The 19,695-nt window shown below is 45.9% G+C and overlaps 2 protein-coding genes across 5 annotated transcripts in view; one reads left to right on the top strand and one right to left on the bottom strand.

Annotated features, from left to right (window-relative positions):
- The window catches only part of LOC119453641 (oocyte zinc finger protein XlCOF6), a 791,503-nt gene that overhangs the window by 751,299 nt on the left and 20,509 nt on the right, over positions 1 to 19,695 (top strand). The window contains exon 11 of the mRNA XM_049668312.1: positions 17,356 to 17,377. Coding sequence (XP_049524269.1) covers positions 17,356 to 17,377 — 22 coding nt within the window. The remainder of the gene's footprint in view (positions 1 to 17,355; positions 17,378 to 19,695) is intronic.
- The window catches only part of LOC119453647 (zinc finger protein OZF-like), a 204,964-nt gene that overhangs the window by 103,756 nt on the left and 81,513 nt on the right, over positions 1 to 19,695 (bottom strand). The gene's annotated exons all lie outside the window — the stretch shown is intronic.

Raw genomic sequence — 19,695 nt, forward strand, 5'->3', positions numbered from 1 at the left:
TACAACCGGTTTAAAGACCGGTCGGCCATCAACATGCCGAAATGACCAGGTCTTTGCCGAAGTGAAAGCTCCGGTGATGCGGGACCGTCATGTGACTATCGGAAAAATTGCGGAAAAGGTGGGCATCAGCACTTTTTCGGCACATTCCATTATGACCGAAGATTTGGCCATGAAGAGAGTTGCGGCGAAATTCGTGCCGAAGCTACTCACGGTGGAGCAAAAGCAACTTCGTGTTAAAGTCTCACAGGACATGCTGGATTCCACAAACAGTGACCCCGACTTCATGAACACCATAATCACTAGTGACGAGTCTTGGGTGTACGGGTACGACTCGGAAAGCAAATTCCAGTCGTCACAGTGGAAGCTTCCACGTCACCAAGACCAAAGAAGGCCTGCCAAGTGTGCAGCAACGTCAAAGTGATGCTGACTGCTTTCTTTGACTCCCGCTGGTGTGGTACACCACGAGTATGCACCACGGGGTCAAACAATCACCAAAGAGTACTACAGGGATGTCCTCTGTCGCCTATGTGATGCTGTGCGGCGCAAGGGACCGGAGTTGTGTTCAAGAGGAAATTGGCGCATCCATCCCGACAATGGTCCTGCACATTCCTCGCACTTGATTCAGACTTTTTTGGCAAAACACCATACTTCTGTGGTTCAACAGGCTCCTTACTCTCCTGATATGGCCCCCTGCGACTTCTGGCTGTTTCCCAAAATCAAGTAGCCATTGAAAGGAGGGCGATTTCAGACAAGAGAGGACATTATGGCCGCAATGACAGCTGGGCTAAACTCCATTCCGAAAGAGGCCATCTCGGAATGCTTCCAACAATGGCAGTACCGCTGGGAGAAGTGTGTGGAGTCCCAAGGAGACTACTTAGAGGGTGATTAGGTTTCCAACGCTCCAGTTATGCCAGTTTCTTTTCTGTGGCGAAAGGTCAAATACTTTTCTAACAGACCTCGTACACTGTACACAATGCCGTCGTTACTACTGCCACCGTAAAATTCAAACCGAACACCGGAGTGAGCGAGCCGCATGGCCGTCAGCGATACAAAGCAGCACTTGCTGCAGTCGAGACAAATTGTGGCCAGGTATATAATTGACATAGTGTGGGCAGTTATGTGATACCTGTTGACAGTGGTGTGGGCATGTATGTGATACCTGTTTACAGTAGTGTGGCCGGGTATGGGATACCTGTTGACAGTAGTGTGGCCAGTTGTGTGATACATGTTGACAGCAGTGTATCCACTTATGTGATACCTGTTGACAGTAGTATGGCCAGGTATGTGATGCATGTTGACAGTACTGTGGCCAGGTATGTGATACCTTTTGACAATAATGTGGCCAGTTGTGTGATACCTGTTTACAGTAGTGTGGCCAGTTGTGTGATACATGTTGACAGCAGTGTATCCAGTTATGTAATACCTGTTGACAGTAGTATGGCCAGGTATGTGATACATGTTGACAGTAGTGTGGCCAGGTATGTGATACCTGTTGACATTAGTATGGCCAGGTATGTGATACATGTTGACAGTAGTATGGCCAGGTATGTGATACCTGTTGACAGTAGTGTGTCGAGTTATGTGATACCTGTTGACAGTATTGTGGCCAGGTATGTGATACCTCTTGACAGTGGCATACCTGTCAAGTCTCCCGGATTACCCGGGAGACTTCCTGATTTGACCATTTCTTCCGGTTGTACGGTTGACAGGAAAATCTCCCGTAAATTGCTGTTGTGTCCCGTTCCCGCGTCCAGCGCTTTGTCAGGCCACATTGGCGGAAAACAACATCCAGCCCAATCTAATACAGTTCATCGCGCAGAACATCAGTTAAGAAAGTAGTAGGAAAACCGTATACATACGCGTTTTCGTTAACCACAGAGCCGTTCCTTACGCTGACGGAGTTGTTGGGTGCCATAGTGGCCCTAGTTCCATTAAGTGCCATCAGACTAAACTCTGCATCGTTCTCCTCGGCGTCAGCCGCTCTGGCATTGCATCTAGGCCTACGGTCAGTCAATGTTTTAAAAGCAATGAGCGCAAGCGGAAAAATTATCTTCAAGTATTTTAATCTAGTGCTCAGCCGAAGTGACCCTGGGTAATTTGTTGATACCACAGGGCAATGCAGAGTGCGAGCGGCAATTTAACATTGTGAAAAATATGAGGACGCAGTGCCGCTCGTCCGTGTGTCGCTCGTTCAAGATGCTGGGAGACGTCAACCTCGTAAAATGTGAAAGAAATGGAATTTCTTACAGTCAAACATTATCTGAAGAATTTTTGAACACCTGCCGTGGTTGATTAGTGGCTTTGGGATTGCGCTGCTAAGCACAAGTTCACGGGATCAAATCCTGGCCGCGGCGGCTGCATTTCGTTGGCGGCGAAATGCAAAAGCACCTGTGTGCCGTACATTGGGTGCACGTTAAAAAACCCCAGCTGGTCGAAATTAATCCGCAGTTTCCCACTACGGCGTGCCTCATAATCAGATGGTGGTTGCGGGACGTAAGACCCGCAAATTTAATCAAATTTTAAAGAAATTTTGAAGGCAAAATGAGCAACCACGAAATGCTTGCAAAAGCGAGACCTTGATGTTCATGTGGGCATTAGTATATCTGTAAATGAAATTGTAATTAATTAAGTTCTCCTGGCAGTACTTGAGAATAGCGACGTTCGGTGAGGGAGGGGTTGTGTGACCGACTGACCCCCCCCCCGCCCCGGTCGGACGATCTCCCGAATTCAGTTTCTCCGAACTTGGCAGGTATGCAGTAGTGTGGCCAGTTGTGTGATACCTGTTGACAGTATACGTAACTAGGTAGTCGTTGCTCCGCTGACCCAGAGACAGGTGGCTGGTGCGCATACCCATTTTGGAATCACATTCGCTGGAGGCTGCGTGGTCTCTCGCTGAGGGTTGCTTCAACACGCTGGGTCACCGCTCGGCCAAAGTGGGCTACATGGCGTCACGACAACACAGACTAAAGGCAGCTGATCAGATATTGTGGCATGTACACTGCTTTCTGCTTCAAATGGGAGGCCATGCAGTTTAGTCTACTCATTCATTTTGAATGACGTGGACAGTGCCTGCCAGAGTGCCACAAGGGGAGCAGCTGCCATTATATGGGGATGCGCACCCGCCTCTTATGTCTGGGTCGTCAGCATAGTGACAAACTGTTGCATATACTGTCGACAAATGTCGCATGGCCGGCCGTAGTCTCATTGCAGTTCCAGCCATTGCCACTTCATGGTGCGGATGGTCATGTAGACCACTCGCTCTCGTGTTCGGCTTAAGTTAGTGGTGGTGATACAAGTGGGGCTAGAGTATGTGGCAATATTGTTTTCTATCCCTCAGAACAGTTCTTTCAGAAGGGCACTTGTTTCAACCTTTGATTGGAGAGTTTCTAAACACAAAAATCACTTCATAGCATGTGTTCTTTTGTTTAAGCTCCAAGAATTAGCTGTGCTGTGCTTACTTTGTTTATACCATGCAGTAATGCACCGCTTCGGGTAATATAAATATAGGAGTATGTGCGCTCGATAAGCCCAGTAGCCTATTTATATTTTGTATGGAGCACCAGAAGTATCGCGTACACAATTTAATTCATGCTCTGGAATGCCTGTTGTGTGCATTCTTTTTTTCTTGTAAAAACAATGGCATTTTATTGCACTTTGCGAGTTGCATTCTCTGCAGTGGACTTGACCGTGGAGTTCATTGAAGGACTGCATTCCTTGTTCATTGCTAAGGTAGCTCTTGCATTTCGAGATGGCACACATGGTTTACCCTTTTGGAAACGTTCATCAACTTATTATTCAGTGTTCATCATTCATCCACGTACTTGTTTCTTAGTTATTCATATCTGTCACGCAAAACGAACAGTGACACATTAAAAGCAACTTGGGTGATGAAAATAAACAAGAGGAAATGCTGAAGCAGCAAATGACCACACTATACACAGATAAGAATTTCTGCTTTGCTTGTTGTTCTAGGCATTAATCACGTAGTAAATAAGTCAGATGATGAAATACCAGCATAAAACCATAAAATACTTGTAATAATGGTGCTGTTCTACCCAGAACATTCTTGTTGTCTCGGGTGGTGCATTCTATCAAAGAAAAGCTTTTGCTTTTGTAAGCTCAGTGTAAAGAGGACACTATACTGCGCATTTATATGTTTGCGTTGCGAACAACTATGTGATGTAGGAGGTTATCCTTGTCCAGGAGAGTGGCTGTGTGGCCATTCTAATGGCAACCGCAGATGTACCACTCTTCTACTGTTTTGATAATGGCAACATCAATTGCAGTTGTTACTAGTAAGCACACTGTGGTGAAGGACCCAAACTAAAAGAGAACTTTAACATGGCCACATTGTGTAACACATGCACGTATGGTGTACAGATATCTGTGCACCAAGTTTGTCATTTAGAAAGAAAATATGTTGAACAGTCACAGTGACATGAATTTTCTTGCTGCACTGTGGCACGTATGTATATTGTTTTTATATGATTCTTATCAAGGATATCATGCAAACTTCTTCTGCACCATGGCAACTTGGAACGAAAAGCTTGTTCTATTTTGCTGAAGCGACAGCACATGCAAGCGGTGCACTCCTCCTCTCACTTCAATAACTTTAACTGTGTAAAACTTTATTTTTATTAAGGGGCTCTGAACCACTTTTTATTTAAGTGGAGAAAGACATTTGAAGTGAAAATAGGCTATTTCAGAATCACTTTGCCGCAAAAATAACTTCAATGCGTTCAGCAGAAGCGGAGTTATCGGCATTCAAACACGGCCTCCGTTGTGCTTCCCTTCCTCCTCCAAGCCTTCCACTGTGAAGGCTACGGCGGAGACGTCACCGTGGCGCGCAGTTCAACTTTTCGATTTGGTGCCTTCGTCGCGCTAAACGTAAGCCAAAGCGGCAGTCTTCAGAGAGCCGCAGTGCGCTCAGCCAGTGGACTCGTGGCGGCACCTCGCGGCGGCCACGGTGTAGCCGACCACAGCGACCAATAGCCGCCACATATTGGAGTGTGCTTTATTACGAAATAAAGTAGATGGAGCATGCTTTATTACGAAATAAAGCGCACAGAAAAGAGCGAGGATCGTGGGGTTCTTGAAACAAGAACGTAACTTGAAACAAAAGGTGACTTCTCGCTCCGCTTCCGAGCTCCATGGACCGCGTACAGACAGACAGAAGAACTTTATTTTATCCTTAGGGGAGAGTGGACTAGCGACCCTCCTGAGGCGTCACCCACGTCAGAACCAGGGGTCCAAGACCCCCTGCCACCTTGCAGGCCCCCTGGATCGCCCGTAGCTGGCTCCGAAGGTCGGTGCTCGTGATGCAGGTGTAGAAGTCGGTCTCGTCAATGCGATGGACCCTTGAGTTGATTTTTAAGTGGGGCAGCCCCACATGATGTGATAAAGGTGGCTAATTTGCCACAGAGAGAGCACTGAGGGAAGATTTCCATGTAGCTGGCCATAATGGCTGGCGACGGAAAGGTGTTCGTTTGAATTAGTCGGAGAGCTATCTCCTGGCCTCTGGAGAATTCTTTGTGCAGAGTGGGGAGGGTTCTCCTACCTAGTTTGTAGTGATTCGTGATCTCATTAAAGGTAGTCAGCGAGTCTCTGCCAGCAGCATCTCCAACTCCCGCCCCACACGCGTCGGGGTGCGGGAGGCCCGGTCGAGAAGGACCCGACGCGCCGGGGCGGCGCGCGAGTCCTCGCGCCCAGGCATGAGCCATTTCGTTGGGATTGGAGATGCCGTCGACGGCCCCACCCAGGTGGGCGGGAAACCACACCAACTCGTGAGAGTACACCGTGAGAGTGCAGTGAGTCAGAATCATGGCGGCCTTTTCCGCGATGTGATTGGAGTCGAAAGCCCTTACGGCAGACATGGAGTTGGTGAAGATGGTGAAGGTATCTTCCATTGTCATAGCGAGCGAAATGGCTACTTGCTCAGCGATGCTGGTAGACTTGGTTTGAACGGTGGCAGCATTGAGTAGCCGCCCTTCTTTGTTAACTACCGTTACCGTGCATTTGTCTGCAGTCATTCTAGCGGTGTCTACAAAGATTGTGCCATTGGCTGTCTAGATTCTCTGGGATGGCCTTAGCCCTGGCTTTGCATCTGCCCACATTGTGAATTGGGTGCATGTTCTAGGCAGCTGATGAACTACGATAATTTCTCTAATTGCTTGTGGCAGTGGAGTTGTCCTTTCAAAGGTAAGAGGCAACTCGCCTCTTTTCGAGAATCGTTTTACTACAGTGGTTTTAGAGAGTCTGGCGACCTGTGCCATACGCTGAGCCTCTATCAATTCTATAGTGTTGTGAACACGAGATAGTAATCTAAATGTGCTAGTTCTCAAGGGAAGACCTAGCACCTGCTTGACTGTTTTCCTGACGAGTACCTTGAGTTTTTTCTCTGCCGCGCTCCAATTGTGCATGGAGGCCACATAGTTTATGTGACTGAGAAGGAAGGCATGAAAGAGACGAAGAAGATTGTCTTCTTTGATGCCGCCCTCCTTCCCAGAGACCCTTTGTATGAGGCGGATGGTGGCCACTGTGTGTTGTTGCAGCTTCTCTATCGTGGCTGTGTTTCTCCCGTTTGCAGAGATTAGCATGCCCAGAATACGTAGTGTGTTTGCCCGAGGGATTTCCTCGCTGTCTGTCGTTCTTAGGTGTATATCTACCTCCTCCACCGGGATCCAGCCTTTAGGTCAGCGCCCCATACGGATTGGCTGGTAAACCAGCAGCTCTGATTTGCTGCTGGATAACCGAAGGTTAATTCGTCTTACGTGGTATTCTATTATTTCGACTGCCTCTTGTAGTGTCTGTTCCGTTTCTCCTGTCGAGCCCTGAAGCGACCATAAAGTAATGTCGTCGGCGTAGATGGCCGAGCCTAGCTTTTTCATCGCGTCAAATTTCCTGGCAAGGGTGGACATGCCGATGTTATATAGCTGTGGAGAGATCAATGCGCGTTGCGGCGTCCGCGTACTACCGAGCGTGTACTCCTTGGATTGAACGTCCCTGATCTTAATGGTCGCTGTCCTGTCTTTCAGGAAGGCCTCAATGAAGTTATGAAAGTGGTATCCAAGCCCCATGTGAGAAATGGATGCCAGTATATGACTATGGTCAATTGTGTAAAAAAGCCTTAGTCAGGTCCAGGGCCAATATGACCCTGGGGTCCCTGGCCGAGGCGTCCAACACCTCAGTCTTAATAAGTAGCATGGCATCTTGCGTCGAAAGGTGTGGGCAAAAGGCTAGCATATTCGACGGGAAGATGTCACTCCCTTTGATGAATGTCGAGAACCAGTCGTTGATTACATGTTCAGATTTTTACAACGCATGATGTTAGCGAGATAGGCCTGAAGTTTTCCTGTGTGGATTTCTTGCCGGGTTTGGGTATGAGGATTACCGAAGCGTCTTTCCATTCTTTGGGGTAAGTGCCCGCGCACCAGTGTTTGTTGAACATGTCAGTGAGAAAGTCTACCGAATCGTCGTCCAGGTTTCTGAGCATGCGATTGTTAAGCCCGTCCGCCCCAGAGGCCGACATACTGTTGAGCTTGGGGAGTGCGTGCCTCACCTCCCATGATGCAATATCGCTATCTATTTCCTGTACCTCCCCTCCTTCGTAGACGGACTCCTCGGGCTCGTCTCTCACGACGGGCATCGGGAGGTAGCATTGTGCGAGTTCGTCCATGAGTTCATATTTGTCCCTCCCCTCGAGTACCTGTGAACAAAGCACTCAATGGCTGACCGTTGTGCACTGCGGGTGTTTCCTGCCTTGAGGAAATGTTTAAACAGATTCCATTTACGCCCTACCCTCATCTGTCCGTCGACTTTGTTGCACACCTCAATCCATTGTTTCCTCTCCAGCTCCCACGCGTACTGGGCTATCTGTGTGTTAAGCCGCGCGATACGTTTCCTGAGCGCTCGGTTCAGTTTGTTCTTTTCCCATCGCTGTTTGATGGAGTGCTTAGCTTCCATAAGATGTGCAAGGTGGCTGTCCATAACCTCAATATCGGCGTCGGTTTCTACTTCTTTGGTGGCGGCAGCGACGTCAGAGGGGAGTTTATCCCTCCAGTCATCATAGCCACGCTTGCAAAGAAGATCCTTCCTGCTGACTCTGAGTTTGTTCCAGTCTACTATTCTGTGAGTCCTCGTACCTTTGCAACTAGCGTGTAGGCACGTTTCCACAATGTAATGGTCCGAGCCTTGGTCTTCCCCCTATTCGTCCATGTTTTGTTGCCTGTGTAGTTGAAGTGAGATCGGGTGAGGAGGGTTTGGTCACCGAATTACCCATGCGAGTGGGGAAATGTAGATCTGTAAGCAGAGTGAGGCCATGATCGTGAAGGGATTTTACGACCAATTTTCCCTTCAGTGTGTTCGCCCCGTAGCCCCATGTGGTATGTCGTGCGTTAAAGTCTCATGCTACAAGTAGGGGAACCCCAGCATTAGCCGATATACTGGCTGCCTTGGCTATGAGCACGTAGAAGCGTTCTCCCTTCTTCTTGGGCGAGCTATATACATTGAGTATAAGGAGACCTGTTCTAAATTGTCTACCCGGCAAAAGTTCCACGCATATGTATTCCGTGTTCGACCGTTTATCCATGATTCCGTGGTTTATGGGGGTTATACCGCACCTGACACAGGTCGCCACACCTCTGCCATTCTCCCCTTTGTGAAGCGAGACTTCGTATCCGTTAACAGTTACGGCTTCTATTATGGTTTCTTGCAGGAGTATCACCTGCAGTTTCTCTTCCTCAGTGCGCAGGTATTGAGCCAGTATTGCTTTTTTGCCTCAGTATCCGCGGCAATTCCACTGCCACGCGTGTAGATCCCTGTGTTTTTTATTGTCCCCCGCCATTTTTACTGAACGGTTTTGACTGGCCATCTAGCTTCCTGCTGGCCATGAGTATGTTGGGTTGCGAGTTTGTGCGTTGCTGCAAGCCCTGTTTTTTCTCCAATTCACAGATCCTTCGATTCTGCTCCGTTCCCTGTCTCTTAAGGTCCACAATATCCGTGCCGATTCTGGTTATTGCCTCTGATATCCTGGCTAGTGTCTTGATAATCTGCTGTTGGAATGCCTCGAAGCCATCCGGCTCCGGGGTCTCTCCTATCGCCCTTCTTTTGCGGCCCAACATACTGGCCTGATCCCGCTCCTGACGCGGCTCAGAGATAGCTGCCCGTAGTTCCGCTATCTCTTTTTCATCTCACCCACGAGCTCTCTAAGCTGAGCATTTTCTTCCTTAATCTTTCCCAGCTCCTCGCTCTCTTTCTTGCGCTTGCGAATGCCCCCACTTACTTGCGATATGGGTGCGGCACTGTCTTCTTTTTTATGCTGTTGCTGCCTGGCTCTCGTAGTCTCTGGTGGCGGGGGTCTGTTGGCCCATGTTGCCGTGGCAGGCAGGATTGGACCACCGCCCATCGTTTAGGGCTGAACCCAGCCTTGCTGCGTCATCGCTGCACCGCTGGACATGAGTTGAGAGAAGTCCATGGGGTTTGACTTGAAGTGTGCGCCTCGGCGTGCTCTCTTCTTCTTTGTCCGATGATGAACGGCGTTTTCTATCGCATCTTACATGCTTTGTTGCCGGTGCGGTGGCCTTTTCTGCAGAGCTTGCATCTTGCTTGACATTCGTGGCCGACCGTGGGGTTTGTAATTCCGCAGCCACGGCATACCTTCAGCGTAGGCGTCGGGCAGATATCGGCACGATGTCCAACGCTGTCGCAGTAGTAGCAAACCTCGATCTGCTTCTTGTACAGGTAGCATCTGTACAGGGTCTGGCCAACTCGCACGTAGTCCGGCACTTCGTCCCCATCAAAGAGTACAATCACCGAACTCGTTTCCGGCACTTCGTCCCCATCGAAGAGTACAATCACCGAACTCGTTTCCTTGATGCGATTGGCTTGTCGCGCCGAGGGATTTCCCCGGTTTTCTATGAAGGCGTTGAGATCCACCTCGCTGATTCCCGGCTCTACGTTGCGTAGCACTCCCTTGACGAACCCGTCCCGGGCAGCAGCATACACGCCGACTTCATGTTCTTTGCCGTTGACTGAAATTGACTTGATTCTCAGTAGCTTCCTTGCGTTGGATTCCTTTTCCGTACAGACGACCACGATGTTCGGAACAATGTTCGGGCACACCATGACGGTCTCCGCTTCCATACTGGAAATCCCCGCCGCTCTGATGATGGCTGTAGAAACGCCGTAGTGGCTGGCTTTTTTCAAGTCGAGACCGTTGCACGGTCTCTATGATCTTCTGATGCTCTTCCGGTAGCTCCGGTATTCTAGAAGCTGCGAAAACCTTCATTCTCAGCTCCGGTATGCGCCGACCACTTTTGGCACCAACGCGGCCACCATCTTGAGCGATCCGGGGACGATTGAGAAACTCGAATGCGCCCGTCTTTTTTCTGCCCGTAGGTTTCCTTTGAACGAGGTTCCAACCACCATTGTTTGCATCGTCCTCCCGAAAATCTTTGCCGTCAATTTCGATCGACTGCATGGTTTCTCTAAGTGGCGCCGAGGCGCTCCTTGCCATGTTAAGCTTAGCTGCTCCGCCGCCGCCGGCAACGGGTGTACTCGTCGTCAAGCCTAACCAGGAGTGCGACCTTGGATCGTAAAATGGATCGTAATATTGCCAAAAGCTCGCTCAAATTCGTCATTCCGCACCTCCCCGTGATCGGGGAATCTTGCTGGGTCCGTAGAGATGAAAATCCGAGTGAAAATCGGCACATGCGAGATTGAGAAAGGCGAAAAAGCTGGAGCGATGCTCTGGTCCTCCACTATGCGTCTCCAACACGTGACGCCCTCCATGGACTGTGTACGACAGCAGAACTTAGCTGAGATGTTCACAACGGCGTATGCTACCCGCCGACTATGTTCACCAAGCGTGACGGGTGGTTCAGGGCCCCTTTAAGGAAGTATGTTTGGATTTGTAAACCAGCTCACTTAGCAATAACAAATATAATGATATAATAATATATAATGAGCAATTGGGAACAATCGACCAGCTGTGCTATGTTTTGTTTTTTCTGAGATGACCCTCGGGACAGATGGGATGAGCAAAAGGCTCAATGTTAGCACTAGTATCTGTGTGTTCTGAGTTTTGCATTCAGTAAGTGCAGTTTTGTTTTCATTGTGCTGGGTCAATTTATTCGTCTTCTACAACTGCTGTCGCAGCAAGGACGCCTCCACTGCTATGGTTTCTTTGACTATGAAACTGGAAAACTGTTCTGTCTGAAAACACACACCATGGTCGACACAGGCGAGCGTTCATTTAAATGCCATTTGTGCCTGCAGAGCTTTTCACATAGATGCAACCTGAAGGATCACTTGCGCATCCACTCAGGTGAGCGGCCATGTCAGGGCCCCTCGTGCCCTCAAACCTTTGTAACTGGCAGCCATCTCAAGAGGCATTTGCACATCTATGCAGGCAAGCGACCGTACCGCTGTACCATCTGCTCCAGTTTGTTTGTGCGGGCTGATAACCTAGCTTAGGATACATATGAAAACACAGCAACCAGATACACATATTAAGTAACCAACTAGCCCGCCTGACCACTTTAACTGTTATCAATGATGCTCGCCTTCTGGCAAAACAGCAACGAGGTGTTTCAATTCCTCTTATTTCTTTAATAATGAACCCTATTAAAAATTTCCTTCCATAAAATGCTCCCCAGAGCGCACTTCTTTATTTCCAGTGTGTAAACAAAATTTAGGTGGGGCTGGTGGGGGAATACTATAGAGCAATTTACATGTATATAAAACCTAACTGCATATCGCTTTTCTTAAGTGTTGATCTTTTACTGATAAAAAAGACCAGTGTGCTCAGGTAAGACATTATGTGGGTCCCTTGTTGTTTTGGACCTAAAAAGTAACGTATTTCATTGTCTTCCGGGCATCTTCTTTTCTGCATTGACCATTCCTTTGCTTTACACAATATACTGAAAGTGAGAAGTAACCAGAAATCCTGTCCCGCGTTTGCATCCATTTGTCATTATCAAAGTTTCAAGTTTATAGTTTCAATGATGGCACACTGACAACTCTACGAAATTTTGAATGCGAAGCATTATATAGGAAGCTGAAGGATCACCGGTGCATTCACACGGGCGAGTGATCATACCGCTAGATTGTTCACTTGGGCAGAAGTATGAAAATGCAGATCTGTGGTACTGCTGGAGTAGGTCACTGGGCACGAAAATGTTCCTTATGTGTGAAATGCAGTCTGAATTGGGAATCCATATACCTATTATGTTCTGGTTCATCTGGAAGCACAAGTGTCACCATATCCTCTATTGTATTCAACTGTTGATTTACTACAAGGCATGCTTCAGCATTATATAGCAAGTTGTTGGGGCATTGCAGTGCACTACTGTAACCATAATGTGGTATTCCTTTATGCGAAAGCACAGCAAAGTTAATCCATCAGCTATTCCTTCAGAAAACCAGTGTGTATAGCAAAGTGCTCAATCATGATAAATTCTGATTGCTAAGTCTCACCGAAACATGTCGGTGTCCTCCAAATGAACTGCTGCCTGTTTAATCAATTACTTCTTCTGAAAGCATTAATGTTTACATTGCACAAAAGTAGCTAATTGTGTGTTGTCTTTCTAACCTCTTGGTGGCTGCACTTGTGAAAAGTCATCTTTGTTGAGGTTCCTGAATATGTGGATGCCTTGTGTTTGACCTGGCAGTACTTTTAACCCTTTCAGTGTCAGTTTCCGAGGTGATGCACAACCAGGGTCAGGTTTTTGTTTCCTAAATATTGTAAAACGAACACGGCGGTTTATTTCTGGTTATGTAGAATGGCAGGAATGACACGGATAATGACAAATACTCTCTTGGTGTGGTCCTTACATTCCTATGTAATGTCAGTGACACGGTGGGACAGAAATGCGAAAACGTACCGGTCCGTCAGGGTTGCTGAAAGGGATAAGGAGTGGTGAACGTGAACCGTGTGGGTGCACTCGAAGAAGCTCTTTTATAATTGTCTTCTTGGGATTTTTTAATGCGTTAACATTCTCTCCTTTTGGGGGCCAACCATCTGTCTATATATGTATGTTTCTATTTAATCATTTTCCCGTGTACCTGCTTCACTGGGTAGTCCATGGACGTTTGTCTTCTCTATGTCAACCTATTGAATACTTTGGCTGAGGTGGCAGCCCATGATATCACTGCACTCCACGTCCTCTGACATTAATAGATTTTATAGCTGAAAACTTTTATTTGTTAAAGTATGTTCAAATTTTAGAACACAGGTTATTGGGCAATCATGTCATGTAAATATTGAGAAAATCCGACAGGTCAACCAGCTATGCTTTGATGTTTTCCGAGATTCCCCTCGAGATACTGGACTAGTGAAATGCTCATTATTAGCATTACCATCTGTGTGTTCGGATTTTGGCATTTCATAATTGCAGTTTTGTTTTCAATATGCAGGATCAAGGCATCCATCCTCTACTACATTTACCGAAGATGAGTCACAGCAGAGATACCTCCACCTCTGTGACTTTGAGACTGAAAAACTGGGAAACTGTTCTGTCTGAAAACGCACATCAGGGTCCACATAGGCGACCAGCCATCTCAATGCCCCTCATGCCCTCAGACTTCTTGATCATATATCACTGCACCATCTGTTACAAGTTCTTTGTGTTGGCCAATCACTTGCAGGAACTTTATGGAAACGCTGCACCACAGTGCCGCGGAGTAGGCAGCAGTAAGGTTGATGTACTTATTTAGCGGCGTGCGAATAGTGATATTGAGACCTAATCAAATACGAATCCATTAATGGCAGAAGCAAATCAAAGTGAATGTGGAATACTTTTCGAATAGTTTTAGAATACTGAACAACCGTTACCACAATTACTATAAAACGATGTTCATATCCCTGTACTTAAGGTTAGCAAGTTTGTCTCTACATAGTATGTTATGAAGCGTTGTTTCATAAAAGCACAAACGGAGCATTAGAATCAAAATAATTCGCATGCACTGGATTCTTAAGAGTGCAAATAATTGGTGTACAGCCTATAAAGTATGGTGACCTAGGTGCTGTAGCCTGCTCCACTATGGAAATTCTAATGTTTTATGTATATACTATGCCTGCAGGGGTGAAAAATTTACCACACTTTACTCCAATTTTATTTTTATTTGGGTGCAGTTGACCTTTTGAAATATGGATTGGCCTTCGAAAGTATGGAATGGCCTTAAAAGGCTAAAGGGACAGGAGACCCAACCATTACTCCTAGTCACTGAACAAGGAAACAGCTTGGAACTCCAGGCCAACACTCGATTCGAGCAGGTGTCATGATCCAGTATTCCGAATCATTTCTTAAAGACAGACAAATAGCCGAACGCAAGGCACTCGACTTGCGTCCGACTCGACAAAAAAGCGAAGCTATCGATGTCTTCTTACCACACTAGGAGCTTCTTCATCTCTTTCGAACTAGATAGTGGCGATTTCAGCGACGACATGAGCGCTGAAGGATTAGCATTTGCTTTTGACCTGATACGTGATGGAGCTAATTTGCTTAAGCTCTATGGATTGTGCTGCGTAAAGACGATGAGAAGCACAGGTTATCACGTCTGTCAAAACGATGATTGTCGGCTGTCTTGTTGAAAGAGGATCAGCTTCATCGCTTCTGGGCGAGGTGACAGTGTAACCTCTGACATCACGAGCACAAGGTGGCCAGTAAAAAGTCATACATTTGTTGGCATGAGTCGGCAACACACAACTGATCTTTAAAATTCATTTTTGGGAATACTAAATGACTTGCAGTCACATTGTTTGACACAGATAACTAGGGTGCGAAAGAGCAAATATATTCAAAATTTATTAATGTCAATAGACTTCGAAAAATCACCGGAGTTGCCCTTTAAACATCCCCAGGTAGCCAAAATTAATCCGCAGTCCCCTACTACAGCGTGCCTCATAGTCAGATTGTGGTTTTGGCAAATAAAACCCCAGAATTCAATTATTATCGAGTCACATTTTTATTGCCTGTTGAATCTGATAGGTGTAATCCTTCTTGGAGCCATCTTTCTTGTGGCTCTGTTCGAGGTGTGTCATTGTCTTTTTGCACGTAAGCATTCGTTTACAGTAATTGAATGATCTGTATTCATTATGAATTGACTGTTTTTTCGAGCATTATATTAGTTGTTGAGCCTAGTGATTGTAATTATTGTATATATGTTTTCTGCTTGCTTGTGCTTGTATAGAAATAGCCTTTGCAATTTGTTAAAATCCCAATCCCCTCATCATACCACTATGTTTTGCATTTCCTTATGTTGGGTGCTCCAGAGAAGTTGATTGATAGCATTTGGAAGTTCATTTATTTTTGCCCTTGAGTGCACTTTTTATGAGGCATTCAACAGTAATTAAAATTTTGGAGTATCCTACTTCAGTTCACATGTTTCTGTGGCCATATTTGTATAAAGTCGTATTTTGACAGCCATGCAATGATAAATACACTGGACACAATGTTATTGTGCATGCGGGTAAACTACGGGCCAGTCCTGTTTTTTATATCTCAAAAAGATTCTCCAGAATTGCCTTCGTGCCAGCCTCTGATTGGAGAGTTCCTAAAAACTAAAATCATTTCGTAGCATGTGTTCTCGTTCTAATCTCGAAGAACTAGCTGTGCTTTCCTTACTATGTTTATACCATGCAATAATGCACCTGTTTGGGTAAAACAAACAAGAGAGCATATGAGCACTTAAGCACAGTGGCCCATTAAGATGCGGTAAGAAGTACTAGACACCTTACACAATTTATTTGATGCTATGCAATATCTTTTGTTTTCTATTTCTTAGTGTGGTAGAAGCAATAGTTTCCTATGGTGCATTGTTAGTTGTATTCTCCACAGTACACATGACTGTGGAATGCATTGATGGAGTGCATTGCTTATTCTTTGTTGAGGTAGCTATTACATTGTGAGGCGACGTTCCTTGTTTGCCTTGCCTACTGTTTCAATAATTTCACCTGCACTTATATTGAAAGTGTTACCGGCGCATTGGCTGTGGTAAAAAGAACAAACTTTAATGAGAGCGCCAACATGATCACAAAGGGTAACAAAGGCTATGTACTATGTACTATTGTGTACAAATGTCTGGGCATCAAGTTTCAAGTTTCAAGGCATTTCAAGAGAATGTATCCTAAATGGCTGACAATTACACAAATTTTTATCTGCACTCTTGTGCATGCAGTATTGTTTGTATGTTATCAATATTGAGGATAGCATTAAGCTTTAAATATAGGGTGAAAGCGTTTCATAATACAAAACTTTCTTTTTTTTGTGAAAGTATGTTTGCATTTCACAAGCCTAGCCATTAAGAATTGCTTATTCCCTCCTTTGCGCTGTGTGCATACCAAGATAGTGCATGAAAAGCAAAAGCAATGATAAAGATAATATGTAAAACATGTTGCATACACCATGATAAGCCTCTGGTTGGCCCTGTGCTGAAAGTTTGAATATTAGGTAGAATGTTTCAAGTGTGAGGTGTAAAGTGTTAAAAGTCATATGAGTAAGGTAGACAGCTGGGTGCTTGCTTTCAATGGCAGTATGCGATGTAGTGCGGGCCTGCTTTTTTGACTGTTTTTGACAATGTTTTACACCAGGCATATTTTTGAAGTAGGTAGTAGGTGCTTTTCAGTTATGCTATACATGAAATAGCTGATGTTTCCATACCTGACATGCCTGTAGAGAGTTCTCACATGTAGTCCACATTCTATACACTTGATTACATTGGGTGAATTGAAAATTCTCAAACCAATAATTCCGTAGCTTTACGTTTTTTCATGATCGTGAAGATGCAATAAATGTGCTGAAACCCAATTTCCAGTGGAGAAATTAATTGGTGCCTGAAGGGAATATGAATATTGCAGAACAGTGGTTTGTTTGACAATTTTTAAGATCACGCTCAAAAACTACTGGACTAACAAAAGGCTCATCATTAGCAATAGAGTCTGTGTGTTCTGATTGTGGCATTTCTCAAATGCAATTTGGTTTTCATTGTGCAGGATCAAAGCATTCATCCTGCCCATCAACTACCGAGGATGACAAGTCGCAGGAAGTGAACCTCCACCGCTGTGATAGCTGCGAATATGAAACTGGAACACTGTCCAATCTGAAAACACACATCAGGCTTCACATAAAGGAGCATGCATTTCAATGCCATTTGTGCCCTCAAAGCTTCTCAGGAAGATCTAACCTGACTAGCCATTTGCGCATCCACTCGGGCGAGAAGCCATTTCACTGCCCTTCATGCTCTCTGAGCTTCTCGCAAAAGTGTCATCTTAACAAACACCTCCGTGTCCACACTGGTGAGCGGCCGTTTAAATGCGATTTGTGCCCTCAGAGCTTTTCTCATCCATCCAACATGAAGGATCATTTGCGCATCCACTCAGGTGAGCGACCATTTAAGTGCCCCTCATGCCCTCAGAGCTTTGCACGCAGGTCCAACCTGAATGTTCATTTGCGCATCCACTCAGGCGAGCGACCATATCAGTGCCCCTCGTGCTCTCAGACTTTTGTACATAGGAGCTACTGGAAGGCTCACTTAGGCATCCACTCAGGCGAGCGTCCATACCATTGCACCATCTGCTCCAAGGCCTTTGTTTGGTCTGCTCACTTGAAGAAACATATGAAAACACACCACCATGACAACCCCCAGTGAGTCACCAGCCATGTAGGTGTGCATTATGTATTAGGCAAAGTCTAAAATTTTGAATCTATACACCTGCACAGTACCCTGCATGGCATTCTGGTACATCAGGAAGCAAATGTTCACAATCACATGTTTTATACGTACCTTTTTTTTCCTTGTGAAATAAGAGGTAGTCTGCGTAAGATTTTACTGTGCTATGTTGTTAACCTTAGTGAAGGTTGATTGATAGAAAAACACGATTTAAGTTATGGTCGTCTCTATCAATACCAGGTAGCATCTTGTTCATAGCAGTGCGTATTTCGCACAGTACATTTGTATTGACCCTTTTCGCGGAGCAGTTTGCTTTACAGAAACGAGATAGCGCTCACGGCGGCGCGCCATACCTCTCCTCAGCGACCGCGCAAGGTACCACGCTGGTACCTTGCTTCTGTGCGATCAGCTGTCGGAAATGCATCTGAGTTTTCGCTAACACACTGTGCTCCAATCATGCTAAACTGAATCATGTGGATTGAAGACGTGTGCAGTAGTTAGCTGCAAAAATAGTGACTGGCATGGTAAAGAATAGAATGAATCTGTGTGGCCAAGTTCGCGGACCGCTGCTGCAACTGTCCGAACGTGTTACTGGCACTTCTAGTGATGTACGGCTATACAGAAATACGCTCATCCGCCAGCCTTGTATCGCTAATCTTCAAAGAAAGGGCTTCATCCCCAGAACGTCGTCAAGAGTGAGTACCACTCGTTAAACAATGAGAGTGGGAGAGCGCCGCTTCCTGTCATAGTAAGTTTCGCGCACATTATTTATACACATCTGTCCCAAATGGCAGGAAAACTTACACCCACTCTATCATTGACGTATCAAGAATAAGTGAATGGGCGCACACTTGAATATATGCGAACTATATACGCACAATAAGGGACGGTATTAGCGCTCGATAGCGCACGAGTGGTCGAAGCTGAATGTTTCGTGACGGTCCACAAGAGTAAGCGAGTTACTTGCTGTAATATATATTTGCTACAAGGTATTGCAATGTACAAAGCAGCTACGTTTCAAGCCTTGTGCGCAGCTAGAACAAATCTATTGGAACTGAGCACACCCGCGAGCGATTAGGCAGAAAATAATCAGATAGTGGCCGCACCGAGGAACTTCACTGAGTCAGAAACTGACAAGCCACTGCTTCAAAATATTTGACGAATAAAGAGCAAAGAGCAAAACACACTAATTCTGAATTCATAATTGGAAAGCTTGGATAGCTTGGAATACAAATTTAGCCCCGCTTTTAGAACAAGCAACATATACGCTGCTTGCGCCATTTGGACATAGCTTAATCGGCTCCGAAAGCGGTTTTGCATGTTCTCTGAAGCTGTGATCAAAGCTTCGTGTCGTCCACTTAGTCACCGTCTACGATATCTCCGAAAACAGAGGTTTTCTAAGCCGCACCGGCATCGTACACTTCTATTGTAAACAAGGAGACAACGGAGGCAGTTGAGGCAAGCAATGGACGCGTCACCACGTAATCAAATATGGCAGCGCCCACGTGATCGCTGCGAAAAGGGTCAATATATCGAAGTGGATTAAGGTGCTCTCAAACTGAAAAACAAAGATCCATTGATTGATACTGTCATGGTATTCAGTTCGCACTGTTTTTCATGCTGTGAATTTGTCAGGACATTGTGCTGGCATGTGGACCTTTATTGAGTCAGAGTGTGCAAAATTTTATCAGCATATTATGTACAGCCTTTGGTAAAAGAAATGACTCCTGTAGGAGCACAGATGCTGCTTTCTCATTGAGGAGATCATGGGGCTGGAGGACTGTTACGTGCTAGTACTTTATGACATTTTGACCAATGCAGGAGGGGGTGAGCAAGGTATTTCATATGCAGCTCCCATCAGTAACATACTGCATTTCTTTTGACAAAGGCTGTGCATTTAGTATTGTGCCTTGTGGCTGGTGTGAGAGGTTCATTATTGGCTACGCTTTTGTACCCTACTTTCTCTGCCATGTGTATGACTAGTAGATTAGTTGTGCAATATTCGCATCCCCACTAACTAGGATTTGT

This window comes from Dermacentor silvarum, chromosome 5 (assembly GCF_013339745.2).
Source record: "Dermacentor silvarum isolate Dsil-2018 chromosome 5, BIME_Dsil_1.4, whole genome shotgun sequence".
NCBI classification, from domain to species: domain Eukaryota; kingdom Metazoa; phylum Arthropoda; class Arachnida; order Ixodida; family Ixodidae; genus Dermacentor; species Dermacentor silvarum.